General features: G+C 52.9%; 1 protein-coding gene across 2 annotated transcripts in view; it reads left to right on the top strand.

The window, feature by feature from the left end:
- The first annotated feature begins 129 nt into the window (after window positions 1-129).
- ILRUN (inflammation and lipid regulator with UBA-like and NBR1-like domains) overlaps window positions 130-18,448 on the top strand; it is a 30,546-nt gene continuing 12,227 nt past the window's right edge. For both annotated transcript variants that reach the window (XR_010308782.1, XM_064173407.1), the window contains exons 1-3: window positions 130-475; window positions 13,426-13,580; window positions 16,934-17,131. Coding sequence is in view for 1 of the 2 variants with exons in the window: in XM_064173407.1 (XP_064029477.1) it covers window positions 318-475; window positions 13,426-13,580; window positions 16,934-17,131 (511 nt within the window). In the remaining variant the exon portion in view is untranslated. The remainder of the gene's footprint in view (window positions 476-13,425; window positions 13,581-16,933; window positions 17,132-18,448) is intronic.

Raw genomic sequence — 18,448 nt, 5'->3', positions numbered from 1 at the left:
CTCGCCCTTGCGGTTCCTTCCGCTGGCAGGGGGCGGAGCGACAGCGACCAGGGCCGCCTCGCCCCCGTCACGCGCCACTCGTGAGGTGACGTCACTGCGCTGGCTCCAGACGGGATAGCGTCATAGGCTGCGTGCCCCTGGCGTAGGGAGGGGCTGCGCTTGCGCAGTGTCGCTGTGGCTGGCGGCGCCCGCGCCCCCTCCTCCTCCTCTCCCGCCCCCCGCCGTGCCCGCGCTCCCCCCCCTCGCCCCCATGCGGCGCTGAGGCGGCGGCGGTAGCGGGGCTGCCCCGGGGCGGCGGGGACCGCTGAGCAGCGGCCATGGAGGGTATGGACGTGGACCTGGACGCGGAGCTGATGCAGAAGTTCAGCTGCTTGGGCACAACCGACAAGGACGTGCTGATCGGCGAGTTCCAGCGGCTCCTCGGCTTCCAGCTCAGCCCCGCCGGCTGCGCCTTCTTCCTTGACATGACCAACTGGTGAGGGACGCCGGGCAGGAGGGGCTTGAGGCGGGCTGGGCTGGAGGGGAGGGCCGTAGGCCTCGGGGGGAGGCAGGAGGCCGCCGGCCCTGAGGCGAAGGGCGGGAGGCCACCCGCCCTGCTGAGTGTGAGCTCCTGAAGGGAGCCTCGGGAGGCCGCCGGCGCTGAGGGGCCGCGCAGCGAGTCGGGCCCGCCGCCTCAGGGAGCCGGAGGCCCGTCCAGCCACCCGGAGGGCCCCGCTGGAGGAAGGCGGGGGGAGAACTGCCGAGAGGAGGGGCAGGAGGAGGCATGGCGGAGTGTTTGTTGCGGGCTCCCCGCTCCCCTCTGCTCGCCGGGGTCGGCGGTGTCGGGGCGAAGCGGCGGAGGGCGGTGTGTGTGGCAGGGAGGGAGCTATCATGGCAGCGCGGAACAGAGGAGCAGGACAGGACAGAGGAGGGGCTCGGGTTCTCCTCCCCTCTCCAGTTCGGAGCGGTAATTTTGTCAGTTCGTAGAGCTCGGTCAAAGGGCTGCAAAGCTGTTAAAGAGTGACTAATTGATAGGAAGAGGGGCATGTGATCGGCGGGCACGACAGCTCTTAAAGGGCTCTCAGCGGAACCGGATGATGGGCTGGATCCGGGGATGGCATGTGGTGCCCTGGACACGAAAGTAGGCATCAGAAATGTGATGGAGAGGAGCTGCGTGGAAGTGTTGCAGCCACCGTGGTGTCTGTGCGAAAGTTACCTGGGTGCTTGGTGAAAACTTAGCGTCTGCCTGCAGAGCAGGGCTCCCTGAGTGTCCCGGGGCCTGGTGTGTGTTTTTGGCTGTATACCTTAGAAAAACAAACCAGCACAGCTTATCGGGGAGCTGCAGCTCGGACAAAACGTGGGAAATAAGCAGCATAGTGGTGAAAGGCTGAAACCAGGAGGGTTAGTGCTGCAGCAAGGCCAGTGACTGCGAAATTGCTGCCGAGTTGTGTAGTTTGGCTCCTTGTTACTATTCGCGTCTTTTACACCACTTCTAACAGTGGTAGGGCACCTACCAAATCGTGACCCTCCTGCTAGGTGTGCAGCTTTTCTCTGGGATGGATGCAGGAGAGCAAAGTGTTTCCTGGTTTGGGTATCATAAACAGAGACTACTCAGCTAAGCTGTAGCTAATGTTTCTTTCTTCGTGCTGTAACTTCAGATCCATAAACCTCATGGTTGGAGTTGAAATCCCAAGCTGAGGTTGTGATATCAACAGTTGGGAAGCAATTTGCATGGAATGATTGAACTTGGAAGCAGGACTAAGACAGCTCTTCCACATTTTCCCTTCCATCTTTCCCTCCTCTCCCAGCTCTTTATCAAGTATATTGGCAAATCTGCCGCGGGAGCGAGGGAATAGTAAATATCTGTGTGCCTTGTGAGCTGCACCAACGCAAACGCCTCCCTGGGAGTTTAGAAGTTTGCCTTGGAGATGTGGCTCACAGCAGGAGATGCTTTCCCACTTCGTTTATGTGTTGATAGTATCAATGAAACTACTGAAACTGCAGCCTGGTGCTATAGGTTTGTTCTGTGATCTCTGGGAAGCAGAAAGTGTAGCGGTGCTGATGCAGGAGGTTTCTGCTGCAGGTACAACATAGACCCTCCTGGTCCTGGGCTCTGCTCAGGAGTCCTTTTTCAGGAGTGGAATTCCTGATTGCAGTGTCTGCCATCTGATGAACAGAGTCTCTCTAAAAAAATATTTTAATGACAGTTGTGAAGGAAATCTAAAATGATGAAGGAAGCTTTAATTTCACAACTCCTGTGCCTGGTTTGCTTCTCAAAACAGAAATTTTCACCTGCAGGTGTGTTGGGGTTTTTTTTGAGGTATTAGTTTCTAAGCCTTGTAGCTGGATGGGGACAAGGAGGTGTCAGGTTGGTGTCGTGCTTGCAGGAGTACACAGAGATCAGCACGGGCTCTCCTGTGGTTGCTCTCAGTGGGCTCAAAGCCGGTGTGAGTGTAACCTTTGGCAGCAGGGAGCTGGGCTGGCTCTGCTGCCAGGTTCTGTTGGGCTCTCTCAGGTGTTCCTGCCGGGGCCCTGTTCTCCTGCCCTATTGTTTGCTGGGCCTGAGCCTCCGCAGCTCTGCCCTCTTGTTTCTCTCTGCTTCTCCAGCTCCCACCTCTTTTTCATCCGGCCTCGGGGTTATCAGCCTGGGTAAGCTGACTCTGCTCTGAAAGCTGAATGAAGACATTTTCCTTCTCTAGAGGCACCTTCCATTGCCTGCTGAGGGACCCTGAGCAATCCACCCTGCCCCAGCGGATGTGAGGCAACGGCCTGCTGGATTTGGGCCTTGTGGCCTGGAATTAAGGCCAGAGTCTTCCATCACCAGCCTGGCCTGCAAATAATTTGTCTCTATGGGACTCTCAAGCACCTTGCAGACTTGGTGCTGAGGAACATGGCAGTGTTGGTTGTGGTGGGACTGGACAATTCAAAGGCCTTTTCCAGCCAGAAGGGTTCCATGGTTGCCCTTGTTGAAGGCGTTGTGGCTCTTTGCCCTGCATCAGATTAACCATCACCTGCAGAAGTGGTGAGGGAGCTCCCAGCAGGGCTGGGGAGATGTCCTTACCTGGTGGGCATGTCTGTGGAGGCACTAATTAACACAGGCACATCATTTTCACTAGAAGTCTTTCTCCCAAGTGCGGCAAGTCATAGATCACCTCCAGACCAGAAGCTGTGTCACTGTTGTGTGCCTTGCACACCTCGCAGTAAGGAAGTAGAGCAGTGTGATTTGAATGGTTCTTTCCATTAGTATCAGCACTGATTGTTTAATATGGTTAAGATGAAGTTGCAGGGATTATATTTAGGTAGCTCGTTCAGCCAGTTTGGGGGGAAATGAGTGGCTGGGAATAGAGCAATAGCAGAGCAGTGAAGATCATTTAAAGCAGCCTCGGAGGTCTGTCCATGTCTCCAGCTCCCCTCGAGTTGCTCAGTGTGCTGCCAGAGCTCTGGCAGACCTGGGGCAGTCCTGGGTCTGGTTTTATGAAGAGTAGTGCAGAAATGCTTCAGGTAGAACATCTGCATCCAACGTTTGTGAGCCTCTTCCTTGATCTTCAGGAAATACAGGCCAAGCACTTGGATTGTGCCCCTGTTATTTATTAAACATTTTGCTAGAGTTCTGCCTCTTTTTAATTACTCCTTCAGTTCTGTGGGGGTTCTTCTAGCTTCATAGCTTTCTGCTGCATGAATGTGATGTTCTGAGCTGTAGGATCTTTCAGGGTAGGGCACACAGTCCCTCCTGGCTCTTCAGTTATCTAGTTATTCACTAGAAGTCATGAGGCTTCAGAGAGAGAGGCTGAGCTTTTGCTTCTGGCCTTGAGCCCAAAGTCAGTCTCTCCAAAAGATATGTTGGCACCGAAGTGTTTCTTCCTCAGGAGGAGTGGTTCGGAGCTGTTGGATGCCACCGCATCTAGGATTAAAACTCCACCCAAGCCCACCAAACTCCCTTGCCTGGCATGCTCAGCTCTGCGCCTTCCCCCCAGAGCTGCTGCCGTGCGGGCACCTGGCTGCCTGCGGACCAGGCACATCCCGAAGGGTCGGGGAGGAGGCTCCTGAGAGTGATTTTTGGTGGGGAAGTCAAGTTTCAGGTGTTGAGTGCAGTGCTGTGTGATAGCCTGGCCAGGAACGTGTCTGAGCTTGTCCTGACTCAGGCTACCTGCACAAGGAAACTCCTCCCGAAACCCTTTGTGCTGGTGTGCTATAAACAGGGCAGGTGGTGGGTGCCGAGCCAGCCTGCCCGCACTACCTGCCCACAGGCTTCTGGGGAGGTGGTACCAGGGCAGCTGGGGATACCCCAAGCCCTGGCAGAACAGAAGCTCTGTAGCACTGGGCAAGCCCGTCTTGGGCCCCAGCAGGGCAGGCCAGCGCAGGTGCGGGAGCAGAGCAGGCAGTGCCGATGCAGTCCTTGCAGACAGTCGAGGTCTGTCCCGTGCAGGCCTTTGAGTCCCTCTGAAGCTGGTGTGGGAATTGGAGCAGGTTAAGGAAGAGGAGTTACTGGGTTTAATTGGTGATTATTGCAACTTAAGGGTGAGAGGCTGCAGCGCGAGGCCTGGAGCTCCTGTAACTTGGTGAGAAAGGGAATTAATTGGCTTTGAAGTAGTGGTGCTGGGTTTAAAATCTGTAGCAGAGCTGACTGCGAGGGGGTTCTGGAATTGGGAGACTTCGTGGATGATATTCCAGGCATTTACACTCCCCGGAGCTTTTGTTTGGAGAGGTGAATTTTGATCAGCCTGGTAGGTGTGATATTGAAATGAAATGTCAGATAATGATGGTTACAGTGGGGGGGTGGGGGTGGAAGAAAGTGTTACCGTTGCCAGCCTCAGACTTGTGTGATCTGCCTTCTGGTGGAAAAGGTCTTTTTAAGGTCATCATGTTTGCGGTGGTCGGATCTCTCCTGGAGGCCCTCCACGTTCTTCCATGTGGTTAGGAGAATTTGTAGCTGTGTGATGCTTTAGAGATGAGGCTTTCTTTGCACAAAAATGTTTCAAGTGTTGCCCTGAAACTACAGCAATGTGCTGCAAGCCCTCTGTGTGCACGGTCGGATGCAGGGCCGTGCTGCTGCGGGGAGCAGAGCCACGGTGAGGTGGGGGCTTGCTGGTGGCCATTTCCACATCGGGAATCTGGCAGTTTCAGAGCACAGCCCTGAACATCTCTCTAACGTTCTTGTGCAGTACCAAATTATTGATCTTGGAACACAGGCAGAATGTTGAGTTTCAACAATGTGAAAAGTGCCTTGTAAGTGCTGGTTTGCATCCCTGTGGGTGGGCTGGTTCCGTTCTCACTGGAGTGAGCCACCTGCCTTGGCCAGGTGTGATCTGCTTGGTTGGGAGTCTTCAAACACGGCTGAGCTGCCAAAGGTGGAGGTTGCTGCTTTTACTCTGGCTTTAGGTTTGCTGCCCAGCGAGGCTGCTAGGAGGCTACTTCACAACTCAGCTCTGGGTGGGAGCATATCTGGTTACACTTGGTGTTAGTGATGGTGTTAGCTGGTGTTAGTGATGAGCATGGGCACTGCTCAGGGCAGCACTTGAAGTCTATTTAGCTAAGACAGCAGGACCCAGGGGACTGAACACCCAGCAGACTCAGATCAGGAGGATTCTCTCGCGTGATGGGTGAGACCTCTGCTCCTGCTCTTGCCTGTTCACCTTGCAGCACTTTGCAGAATGCCCTTTAAAACCCAAACACCTTGCAGGGGTCCTCTGATAAGAGTTTTGAACTGCTTTTCTGAAGAAGCTCTCTGAGTGCGTTTCATGAAGGCTTTGGGCTTGAAATGTGCCTTCTTAGGTCACACTCAAGCAGGTTGCCTCAGGCTGGCTGCAGATGAGTGGGTGGCCCTTCAGTTGTGTGTCCTCGGCTCTCCTGCACTTAGGAGGGCTTGCAGGTACCATGGAGGTGGTCACCCTGCAGTGTGCTGTCTTCTCAGGCTGCAGCAGTTGTGCGCTAGGGTTCAGAGATCAATGACAAAGCTGATCTAAAGGGACAGGCAAGGTCAGACTGCATCTGTGAAGGCTTTAGGCATTACCTGCCAGGATGCAGGCACTGAGATGAAATGTGGGGCCTTAGCTGCACCATCAAACCTTTGCCGGTGTGGTTACACCAAAGCCTGCCTGCAGCTGTGGCTGTGTGATTGCTCTGGTAGAGAGGTTCACTACCACTGCCTGCTGCCACGTGTTCCTTCCCAGCCCTAACTAAACACCAGCACTCCTGCAGGAATTTAGTCCATCTCCCAAATCAAGCCTCAGTTTCTTACATCATTATTTAGGTGCAGATGCCCATCTCCAGTTGCTGATCAAACATTTGTGATTACAGACCTGGTCTGGTGGTGGACTGCTGTTTGTATGTTTGTTGTGGGAGAAACTCTTTTCTTGGCTGCTCTGTCAAGATCTTTGCTCCAGTTTTCATTTGGAAATCCTGTGTGAAGTCTGAACAAATTCATGTGGTTTCCTCAGCTGTTCGAAGGCAACGTTTTGGTTGATGTCCAGGAAATTCATTAGTTGCTGTTAGAGAACTTGTCTGATTTTTGGTCAAGTGAAGCACTTGGGAAGCTGAGGATTTAAACCCAAAGCCATCCTTGCTCTAAACCACCTGATGAGCTGCTGTCCGTCCAGGCAGAGCCACCCAGGATGCAGCTCTGGGAGTTCTTGGCGTCCCTAATGGCTGAGGAGCAGAAAAGTCTTTTCAAACTCTGTTGTCTGTTGTGGCAGAGGTGAAGCATAGTGGAGGTCTTCTCTGTACACATGAACCATGGCAGCCTGCTGCCTCTCTGGTGGCCACAACTGTCCCTGATGCTGCTGAAAATTGCAAACCCATGGGCTCAAAAGCTGCCGAAGAGCATCTTTAACTGTCTGGTTCATTAAACCCCCCAAACACCACCTTTCTGCAGAATAACTTGGGGATTTGGCCTGCTTGTTCTGAATTAAACCTGCACCTTAAATCCGCTGGTGCTCGAGCCCTGGAGCATGCTGCAGTGGTGCCGTGTGGCGGCTTCCACAACGTTTTAAGTGGGTGCATGTGAGGTGGGAACGTAAGCAGACAACTGTAGCAGACTCAATCGGGTGCAATATAATTTTAGTCCCAGCACTGCCTTGCATGCCTGAACTTGTTCCCTGGCAGTTTCTGGAGCCTAATCCCCCTTCACTTTAACACGGACAATTATAGATTGGTGACATAGTTTACAGTGAGGAATCAGCAATTACAGAATCTTCCCTGTTCTGGCAGCTCTTGATGACTCTCCCCTGGGAAGAGCTGTTGCCTGTTTTCGGTGGCATCAAGCAGAGAGTGGCTCCTGCTGTGACATTCTCAAAATATTTTATCCCCCACTTAAAGCTCCTGACCAGCTGCTCTGGGAGGGGTCAGCTGCTGGGGTGGCTGCACGCTGGTAGCACAGGGTGCTTGGATGGATGAAGCGCCCTGCTGAAGGAGATGGATGTCCTCTGGTGTGGGGGCTGTGCTGCAAACACTGCACCTCTGCTGCTGTCCCTGCAGAGAACACAGCTTCTGCTCACCTCAGCTCTTTACCGTCTGCCCGGAACGTCCCGTTTGTGTTTGGAGCTGGCTGCTTTCAGCCAAGGCAGTGAAATGTTTGCCTTCGGCTTCACGCGGGAAAAAGTGTAAGCTCCAGATGAACCAGCTCCTGCACTTCTTCAGTGCTGTGGGTTCAGCTTCAAGCTTTCACCTCCCCATACAGTACTTTAGATCATCTGACATCCTAGCCTTATGGCTCAGTGGAAGAGAGGTCAAGAATGAAGAGAACTGATACCTGGATTTTGCTGTCTGAAATGGCTTCTGTTGAAAGCTGTTCCCCGATGGAAATTCCAGTCCTTCAGAGCAGCTGAAGACTTTCCACTTAATTGCCATGTGTCATCCCTGGTGAAAATGTTTGAGTGGAAAGCTCCAGGTAGAAGTGCTTCCCTGTGGTGTATCAAGTACCCTCCTCCTCCAGCTTTCTCTCAGTCCTTGAGTGAGGAGACTCCAGTTCAGGATCTGTAAATGCCTGTAGCATTGTCAATCTGCAGCTGGAGCCAGCACACTCCAGTAAGACACTAGAGACTGAGACAGAGGAGCAGGGTTAGGGCTGCCTCATTTGGATAACCTCCGTGTACAGTTTTAGCCTCTCCCACCTGCAGCAGGGAGAGATGTTCCATTATTTGGGAGTGAGAAGTGATCCATCTGCTGCACTCTTTTTCTTGCACATTTTTGTTTCTGGCACCTCCTGGGTTATTCTGGTGCCACTCTGGTTCCATGCTGCCTTCAGGGAGCGAGAGAAAGGTCAATGAGTTGGTTATGGGTTCAGAGTGTTCACAGCATGGCAGGGGCAGAAGCAGCCTCTGGAGATCATCTAGTCCAGGCCCCCTACTATAGCAGGTGCACCTGGATAGGGTTGCACAGGAGCATGTCCAGGCAGGTTTGGAACCTCTCCAGAGAAGGAGACTCCACAACCTCTGTGGGCAACCTGCTCAAGGGCTCCAGCACCCTCACAGCAGAGGAAAGAAGTGCAGCCGGGCACTGGCGTTACTGGAGCTGCTCGGGAGTGACCCAGACTGTCAAACTGCTGCCTACTGCATGTCCCCTGCTTGCTGTCTGTGCGTTATCCCGAGGCTGTGTCCTGTGTGAGGTTCTGAGCCGAAGGTCAGCTCTGAGGAATCTCCTTGCCTCTTCCTGACAGCTGAGGAGAATCGGAGCCCTGGAAACTTACCCCTTAGCTGGCGATAGGTGCTGGGGCTGGAGGAAGGGGCAGGAGATGGTGAGAGCAGAACTTGCACGCTGTGTTTTGAGCTGAAGCTGTGATTTGATCAGAGTTTTGACCCCAAAACAAGATTATTTTTTTCCTAAGTATGTTTTTATGTGCATCTTTCAGCAAATAATTTACTCAAATGTATCACTTCCAGATTACCTTAGAATCTGTAGCTAATATTTTGATTTTGAAATCATACAATCAACCGGGTTGGAAGAGACCTCCAAGCTTTTCCAGTTCGGTTAACCTATCACCCAGCCCTGCCCAATCAACCAGGCCATGGCACGAAGTGGCCCATCCAGGCGTTTTTTTGAACACCTCCAGGAAAGTCCATGTTTTCTGCTGTAAGTGTTGCTTTGGAGTGGAATTCTTGTATCACCACACCCTGTTGGTGTTGCTGCCTTCAGGTGCCCGCTTCTCCGAGTCGAAAGAACTCCCTGGTTTAGTTGGTGTGGTGCTGGCGCCTGTGCTGCCCGAAGTCAGCCTTAGTGCTTTGCTTTCTTCATGCTCCATAAACAAAATCTGATAGAATTAATAACAAAAAAATCTTCCCAGTTACCTATGTGTTGCTTTTGTTTGCACAACTGTTGGGTTGTAGAGGCCTCTGGTTTGCGAATTGATTTGGAAGGTTTTCTTTTCTTCTGGAATACTGCGGGATGACCTAGTTAATTGAGAGTAATTGCTGTCTAAATATATTGGTTTAACATAACAAAAGGCTGTCTGGAAAAAGACTGGGAAGGGGAAGAGTGGCTCAAGATGAACCACCTCTTTGCAAACACTTAAGAGTTGTTAAGGGGCATCTCCGGAGCCATTAGCAAAGAAGGCTTTAACTTCGCTGCTGTAATTTAGCTCCCGCGCTTGAGCGGAGCAACAGAGCAAAGGGATTGCTACCGAGGAGCCCTTGCTGGGGCTGTGTCTGCAGCAGGCTAGGGGAGGAGCGCTTGACACCTGGCAGTCTGGGGTGCCCGCAGTTAGAATGGGTTTGCTTGGCAGTGTGGAGCCATAACCTTTATTTGCTGCTTTCTCCCCTCCCTTTGTCCAGGATCCTGGTCTCAGGATTAGCCCTGTGCCCTGTGCTGGTTTCGGGCAGGCTCACCTTGTCACTGGGGTGACAGCCGCCTGCAGGCACCTACATCCTGTCAGACCTGCTCTGTGAGTATGGCCGAGCCGCAAACTGCTGCAGTCCAGGCTCTGAAAATGGGCAAATCGCTTCGTTTAGGAGAGGTGAGGATAGGCTGGCACCCCGAGGGCTGTGGTAAGAAAGATGTGTGGCCATCCCTGTCATTAGGAGAGCTCACTCGTGCAAATGACCCTGGCTGGATTTGGCTTCTCTTTGCTTCAGAGTTGTATGGTTTATCATAGTAAGTTATCTGGCACAGCAGAGAGCAAAGGGGTACTGTGGTGTAAGTCACGCCTAGGAGTAGCACACAGCAGGCAGTGCTGTGTTAGCACCGTGATAGCCTATCCCTGCTGCCGAGCTGACGCTTCCTGGCACTGCAGTATCTGTGCTTGGTGCTGGGCAGCTACAGCTGGGGCACAAGGGTAAAGACACCCCAAAATATCCATATATTGACAATGAGAAGACAAATTTCAGGGCCTTGAGTGCATTTGTCCCTGAAGCCATACTTGCAAACTGTGTGTGTGCCTGTGGTGGAGAGGCAGAGCAGTGGCAGGTACTGCTTAGCCTCAAGAACCTGCAAGCGATCAGGTTGCAATGGTTTGGCTCTGCAGATGGCACCGGCTAAGTGCTGCCTTCACACTCCCGCTTGGGTTTTAGGTGGCCAGGGGAGAAGGGAGCAGTGTCTGTGGCAGAAGTGGAGGCAAAGCCAGCAGTGCTCTGTGGTGGTTGTGTAAGCACAGAACATGAGGGCAGGGTGGGTGTATCTCGCAGCAGAGCCCTGCTCAGTGGCTATCTCTTGGAGTTGGCCGTGTCAAAGAACTTGAACTTCAGTCAGATTTGCTTTGTCATCCTGACTTTGGCTCTTGCCACTTTCAAAGTATCTTTATTTCTGGAAACTTCTTTTGAATTCTCTAGTGGGATCTATTAAGGTGTATCTCAGTACACAAACAGGCTCACCCCAAGCAGAACCCACCACACACTGATCCTAACGATGGGGACAGAAAGGTGGGGCTGTGGTTGCCTGATCACAAAAGGGGGCAAATCTGTTTGGGTTTTGTGCTGTGTGTGTTTTTTTTTTTCCAGCATGTGTTTTGTAGTTAGTTTTTAACCAAATGCTGCAGAGGGCTGGAGCTGTTTCCCAACGGCAAAGCAAGCAATGAAATCTGACCCGGCGAGGGGAAGGGGCTGGCAGAGGGCCTGGGTGCACAAATAGCCCCGCTACCTTTGGGAGCCTGTTTACAGCCAGGCAAACAACAAACAGTGCAAGCTGCTTCACAGGCAGCTACATGAGAAACCTTCCTCTTGGAGCTCTCATTTTTCTCCTCTCAAGGTCAATAAAGCATCACTGTGCTGCTCCCCGAGTCCTAACCTGCAGGATGTCACTGCATGGCTGAAAACTGATTTGTGTCGTGGTGATTTGGAAGAGAGGGAGCTGCCTGCTGGAGCTCTCAGGGTACCTTTTGCCTTGGATTGCTGTCACACAGGAAGAAATCCCAGGGCAAAGCAAACTGCAGCTCGCAGTGTTAGCTGGCCGAGCGAGCAGGAGTCTGCTGGCACAGCCCTGGTGTGAGTTATGTAAATCTTGTGCAGTGTATAAGCAACAGGCGGCTGGTGACGTAAAACTGAGCATTTGTCTCTCTGTATTGGCTGATGTGACAGGAGCCCTTCCTGTGGCGCTGGACTGGGCTGGCTGCATTAAATATAGCCCTGACACTCCTCGGGAGAAAATGCCTGCAGCTGGGGAATGGTTTCTGCTCTGAAATTCATTGTTCTGGATGTGTGGATCTGGCTCGGTGGCTTCTCTGTCTCCGGCCGTGGGAGTGGTACAAGGCAAGGCTCAGCCTGCAGGGTCTGCCAGGGGGTAGCTGTGGCCATGCTGTGCAGAGCACTCCTGCAGCACCTCCTGATTCCAGGGCTGTGTGCAGGGTGCCAGCCTCTGCTGCAGCTACCACAGTGATTATCTGCTGCCAGCCTGGTGGATTACCAAATCCTACATCTGTTGTTTAGGGCCTCTCCCACCTGCCCCCACTGCCCGTGCCTGGCAGATCTGCCTGAAATTGCCCTGCCTTCACTGACCCAAGCTCCAGTGCTGCTACCTTCTGGGTCTCCAATGTTTCCTCCAAGGAGTAAGCTGTGAGGCTTCTCCCGTGCAGTTCTGATTTTACCCAGTGACCACGTTGATTTTGTTTTGCTTGTAGCGCTGTAGGAATGGAGCAGGAGGCAGTTCCCTTGCTTACTGTTTGGAGCCTCTTTCCAGCTGGCAGGCAGTCCAGGCAGCCCTGTGTTTGCTCCTTCTCAGGGTCATGCTGCAAATGTTTCTCTTGCTTTGGGTTAGACGCATGACACTGCCCCACACACCGTGAGCCCTCCACATGTCACTGCATCCACATGCTGCAGGTTCTGACCAGCCTCCTGTGTGGCTTTGCTGGGGGGATGGCTCCCAGTTCTTGAGCTGTGTTGGTGTGTTGTTTTTCCTGCTCAAAAAGCAGCGCAGATTGCGGTAGGTGTCTGCCCATTGCGTCTGGGGAGACTTTACTCACCTCTATTCCCTCTGTACCTACTCACCAGATGTAAATGAGGGTCAGAGCCTCACAGAAGTATCAACAGAGGCATTGCCTGACTTGCCAAACACTTGCATAATAACTTAATGGTGTGTGGTGGAGTGGCAGTGAGGAGTCAGGATCCTCTTCCTGTTTGACTCTTCCCCCTTTCCAGTGACTTATCATAAAGAGCTGCTGCTGCCGTGGCAATCGATGGCATTTGTGGCTTTCTGAGCAGCCTCAGTGCTCCACAGACCTCACTGCTGTTTGTCCCGATTCAGTGAGAACCTTTGGCTGGGATGGTTTGGCTCCCTCGAGCTGTGACTGCCCAGAGCTGAGCAGGAGCTTCAGTCGTTAATTAGTTAAATACTCATAGAATGGGTTAGGTTGGAAGGACCTTGAAGAACATCCAGTTGCAACTCACCTGTCATGGGTAGGGGCACCTCATCCAACCTGGCTATGAACACCTCCAGGGAGGGGACATCCACAAGCTCCCTGGGCAAGCTGTGCCTGTGTCTGCCCTTCTCAGGCTTCGTGCATGAAGCTCATACATGACCCAGCACAGCAAGGCCTGAGTCATTGCCCATAGCTGCCCTTTGGCTCTGGCAGTTGCCATGAGGGTGTTTGTGTCTTGTTCATCTTGTGCTCCTTTGGGACCTTTGCGCCAGAACGAAAAGAGAGGCTCAGTCCTTCTGCCCTGAGCTGCTGAGAGCAAGCTGCCCTGTGTGTGGCTGCTGCACAGCACTTCTGCAGCCTCTGGCAGATGTTGCTGCCCAGCTTCTCCAGGAGCTAAGGGGGATTGGTCCTTTGAGACTCCCGAGTTCCAGGAACTCCAGTGGAAATAAGCAGAGCAGAGAAGTGGTATCAGGTGGTGCTGCTGGCAAGTAAAAGGCTGTGTTTTGAGTTATCTTGGAGCATCCTTGGGTGATTGATGGAAGCTCTCAGAAGATGCAAGCAGCAGAGCAGGTGCACTCTGAACTGCTCAGGATGAGACATGGAACCCAGTGGAAAGGACCTGAGCCACCTCCTCTCTAGGTTGTAATCTCCTTCTTTTTGCTTTCCAGGAATCTCCAGGCTGCCATCGGAGCCTACTATGACTTCGAGAGCCCAAACATCAACGTCCCCTCTATGTCCTTTGTTGAAGATGTCACCATAGGTGAAGGAGAGTCCATCCCTCCTGACACCCAGTTTACAAAAACATGGAGGATACAGAACACAGGTAAGGTTTTGGCACTGGAGAGGATGGCAAATCTCATGCAAGAGATGCTGGCAGGAGGCTTCAGTGCCCTCACCTTGGAGTGGAGCCACCTGTGTGTGTGTCCCTTCTAGAGCTGGCACAAACACTGTGGTGAAATGAGCAACTCAGTATGGTTACCAGCCCTGCTCCTTGTGCTGCCACTCAAACACCAGCTCTAGGAGACTTCTAGTTAGAAGAAATTGAAGTGCAAGTTGTTACTTGTTCTGTTTGGTTTGTTGGGCTGTATTATAATGGAAGAGGAATCAAAATCATTTTGGTTGGTCGTTGGACTCAACCCTTCTCTAACTCTACCAAGGCTGCTGATAATCCATGGCTCTCAGAACCACATCTCTGGCTTTGAAACACCTCCAGGGATGGGGATTCAACCACCTCCATGGGCAGCCTGTGCCAGGCTTTGAGAACCCTTTCAGTGAAGATATTTCTTCTAATCTTCAACCTAAACCTCCCCTGGTGCAACTTGAGGCCTCTTCCTCTGATCCTGGCACTTGTTGTCTTGGAAGAAGAGCCCAACCCCCACCTGGCTGCAGCCATCAGGCAATGATCTGCCTGAGGAGAGGTGGTGGTGCAGGGCTCTGTTTACCTTTTAGTACATTTTTCTGACAGAGCTCTGGGAGGATGTGAGGCTGGAGGGACCACATTCCAGTATGAAATAAGTCAAAGCTGTGACTGGAACCCAGGAAGTGAGGCCAGCAAAATCCATTTGGAGTGATTGATCTGCCAGGATGCAGTCAGGGAAGCCCGAGATGGGGATGCCTTGTCTCTGAGTGTGGCAGCGACAGGATGCTGCTGTGCCTGTACTTCACTGACCTGCTTGCACTGGTGCGAGGCACGAAGATAGCACAGCAAGGGCGAAGGTCATGAATCAGCATGAGTAAAGTTCAGCTGCTGTTAGTGAGGCTGCTTGTAAATAAGTGCAGCGCTCAGGGCTGTGCAGCTTTGTGCTGAGGATCAAAGTACAGCAGAGGCTGAAGCCATGCTGTAAATGTGGGAGTGTTTCATCAGGACATGGTGAAGAGAGGGCGTATGACTGTTTGAGAAGGTCAGGTTTGGAGGCTTCCACTAGGGACAGGGCTTCATTACTCGAGTTTACTTTGAGTTGGCGCGGTGGGCAGGTGACACAAGCTTGCTGCCACTCCGTGTGAAACCCTGGCTCTCATCGTTGCCACTGTCCCAAACTGCTCTCTCAGATGTGAGTTTGACAGGTCCTGTCTCTTCACTATTACTATCTTAATCACCCCTACCTTGCTCCCTTCAGGCTCCTCTCTTGTTCCTCCTATGTACTCTTTTCTGCATGCAAATTCAGCCTGAGGTTACCAGCCCAGTTCAGGCAGTGTTTTCGATTGTTCTGCCAGCATTTCATCTCCTGGGATCCATGGGCCATGGGGAGAGGGAGCTGCTGCCAGGGCCAGCATTTGGGTTGGCTTCTGTGTGGGTTGTAGCCTGACTTCTTAAAATGTACATCTGCACTCCGACAGTGGTGCTGGAGGCCAGATCTTGTTAAAACCATGCTGCTGAGGCATGTTTTAGTTCCGTGCAGCTTCACATCCTGCGTTGTGACTGTGGCTGGAGGAGGACTGTAGCATTTTAAGGCAATTATGTGGTTTAATTAAGGTCCAATATCAAAGGGCTGCAGTGTTTCCAGATAGTATCTGCTTGTTAGGTAGGTAACTGAAGTCAAGCCAAGGTTTTTAACAGCTCCACAGGAAGCCTTGATTAAATGACTTCAGTTCTAGAACATGAAATACCTGAGGCATGTGTCACCACGGCATGTAGTGTCTGACGAACGTGACAGGCAGAGCTAGGAGAGGCTGTCAAGTTTGGTATGAGCAGTAACTGGGCTCAGGCAACTTTTCTTATCTGTTATTAAAAACTAATGCCCTGCTCTGCTGCCTTGCAGGATAGTGCTTGGCATGCCCATTTGTAGGACCAGTGCTGAAAGAGCATCAGGCTCTGACAGCTTCCTCTTTCCTCTGCCCCCAGCTGCTGCTGTTTCCGCAGGACAGTTGCTCCATCTTACCATCCCCTGAGTGCCCTGGGGCAGTGTGGCAGCAGCACCACTTCCTTCGAGGGGGCTCATCAGTTGCAGCGTTCTGGGCACTTTGTGGGCCTAAGGCCATTGAAGCTGATAAAAATCCCCTCCATTATTCAAACCGAAGCATGTTGCTGCTGCCAGCCTCACAGAGACTTCATGCTCGACTCCCACACTCTGAGGTCACTTATCTCAGCACTCTTCCCATCTGCAGTGTCACATCCCCCACTTGTTCACGTTGTGCCTTCCCTGCTAGAATGTGAATTACACAGAGAAAGCCTTGAGCAGGAAGCCAAGCCCTGCCATGTCTTCACTGAGGTGTGCACAGGCATTAAATCAGCAAGCAAGCTGCTGCCCGGGGTGCGTGGCATCAGGTCAGCATCCACCACTCTCCCCTCAGACTAGACCCGGTTACAGTCTTCTTGGTGGATCTGGCTTTCCTTAAGGGCCTCCATTGGCCTCAGCCAAGTAGAAGGGATCCTCAAAGCCATTGTCTTAGTTCTGTCACCTTATAGGGAAGAAGCAAAAGCAAACTCTGCTGAGTTGATGTTTCCTGAACCTCTGAAGCGCTTTGCTGTGTGTCTGCCCCAGCCCGTGTTATCTGTGCTGGAGGTGGCTGTGCAAGCTGCCAGGTCATGCTGCTGGTCCCTACTGTCTGCAGTCTAAACACTGATCTCCATGGCTAGGTCCTGTGTCCACAGCCCCTTCCACCTTTGCATGAGACTGAAAAAAGGCTTGGTGCAAGAAAAGAAATCCATTTAGGAAGTAGTCCTTAGCTTTTCAGTCACAGCTCAAACCCTGGGTTCCTCCTGAGACTGCTGACAGGCTTAAAATAGAACAGGCCTGAAAGAAGAGGTCTCAGCACTTGGTGTTGATGTGGGGCTCAGGAGCTACATGGAGGGAGGCAGGGAGAAATGAGTATGGGGGGAAAAACCCCACCTAGGTCTGACCTCATCTCTGTCTCCAGTGTTGGTGAAATATTTGTGCCTGACAGGTTGGTTTCTGTTTCCAGCTGTTGCCCTGGGACTTGGAGGGTTTTGCTGTGTAAGTACCTAGAGATTATTCAGATAAAGGTACAAGTGGTGCTACTGGGCTCAAGAATGGACCAGTTGAGACTTCTCTGGAAGCTACTCTTCAGCATCCAGTGCTGTGATGTGTGCTGGTGCTCCTCTGGCTGCTCAGCAGTTGCAGAAGTGTCTGCTGAGCCTGTTCCATCCAATCTTGCACAAGCAGGCACAGAGGTGCTGCTGCACTGGCACTTATACTTCCTTCTCTTTAATCCCAGGGACAGAGGCCTGGCCCCCCGGGGTTTGTCTGAAGTATGTCGGGGGAGACCAGTTTGGCCACGTGAACATGGTGATGGTGAGGTCCCTGGAGCCACAGGAGATGGCAGATGTCAGCGTCCAGATGTGCAGCCCCAGCACGGCAGGGATGTACCAGGGGCAGTGGCGGATGTGCACCGCCACCGGACTCTACTATGGAGGTGAGTGCCCCCGTGCTGCTGCTGCAGCCTGCACTCGCAGGCAGAGCGGCCACTCCTGCTGCCTTCAGCCACTGCTGATAGTGAGCTGGTGAGGGTAAAGATCTGCCAGTTCCTGGGCTAAATATAGACACCAGAATAGAGAAAGCATCAGCGGAGCTGTCTTGCTGTTTTCTGAGCACGGGAACCAGCTGCAGATTGGCACAAAGCTCTGGGAAACAAAGGCACTTGCAGTCTGCTCCAGGAAACTCTTTCCCAGTCCATCCTGGTCAGGAGTCTTTCCCAGTTTTCCAGTGCTGAGGAAACATAAAGTCTGTTTAAACAGTGAAAACCGCTGCTGAGTTTGGTTAGGGGCCAGGTTTAATGGTGTCACTTGGTGCATCCACTGAACCATTTTTCTGTGCTTAAAACCCACTCTTGTGTATTTTGCCTGGTGGCTCGGCCTGTGCCACCAAACATCTCATTCGTGTAGAGCCTTTCAGTCCCTTTTAGTCAGCTTTAGTGTTGCTACTGAGAACATCTTTGTGTCTGTTTTGGCAGCTGGGAGTATCCCAAGTTATATGACTTTGGGATCAAAAATATCTCCTTGCTCAGAAGTGGTGCAGGCTTTTGGCACAGCTGCCAGGGGAGGTGTCACCCTCCGGCATCAGCGCTGAGTGTGACTGGTCCCTGAATTCCTCCCGGAAGGTTGGGACACTGTTCCACTGCTACCTGCCACAATCCTTTGGAATTCAAGTGCGGTGGGGGTCAGAAGGACCGCTGGAGGTCTTTCAGGCCCGCTAGAGCGGGGTGCCCAGGGGTCACAAGGGCCAGGGAGGGGTTGGGGTCTCCCCAGAGGAAACTGCACAGCCTCTCTGGGCAGCCTGCGCCAGGCCTCCAGCGCCCTCACACCAACGATGGATGCTTCTGGGTTCCAGTCTGTGCCCATTGCCCCTTGTGCTGTCGCTGGGCACCGCTGAGCTCCGTGCTGAGCGGGCCCGCCGTTCGCCTTCCCGGTTCAGCATCGAGGGCCGCGGGGCGAGCGGCGGGGCCGGGCCGGGCGTGTGGTCGCAGGCGAGCAGCAGGGGGCGCTACAATGCTGCTGCGCTTCGGACGCCGCGGCCCGGCCTGGCTCGGCGGCGGGGTCGGGGCTTTGCGGAGCCGTTGCGGCGTTTATCGGGGGCCGCAGGGTGCTGGGGGGGTCCTTAAAGAAGCCTTGGTTTTGTAACAGCAAATCCTCCCTTAGGAAGCCGGGAAAGCATATCACCGGAAGGTACTGAGGCCATGCGCCGAGACCTGGGGAGGAGGGACTGGAAGGAGCCAATTACGGCTGGAACATGG

Source organism: Pogoniulus pusillus, chromosome 39 (genome assembly GCF_015220805.1).
Source record: "Pogoniulus pusillus isolate bPogPus1 chromosome 39, bPogPus1.pri, whole genome shotgun sequence".
Taxonomy (NCBI): Eukaryota; Metazoa; Chordata; class Aves; order Piciformes; family Lybiidae; genus Pogoniulus; species Pogoniulus pusillus.
The sequence above is the reverse complement of the archived record's forward strand: the minus strand, read 5'-3'. Positions and strand labels throughout refer to the sequence as shown.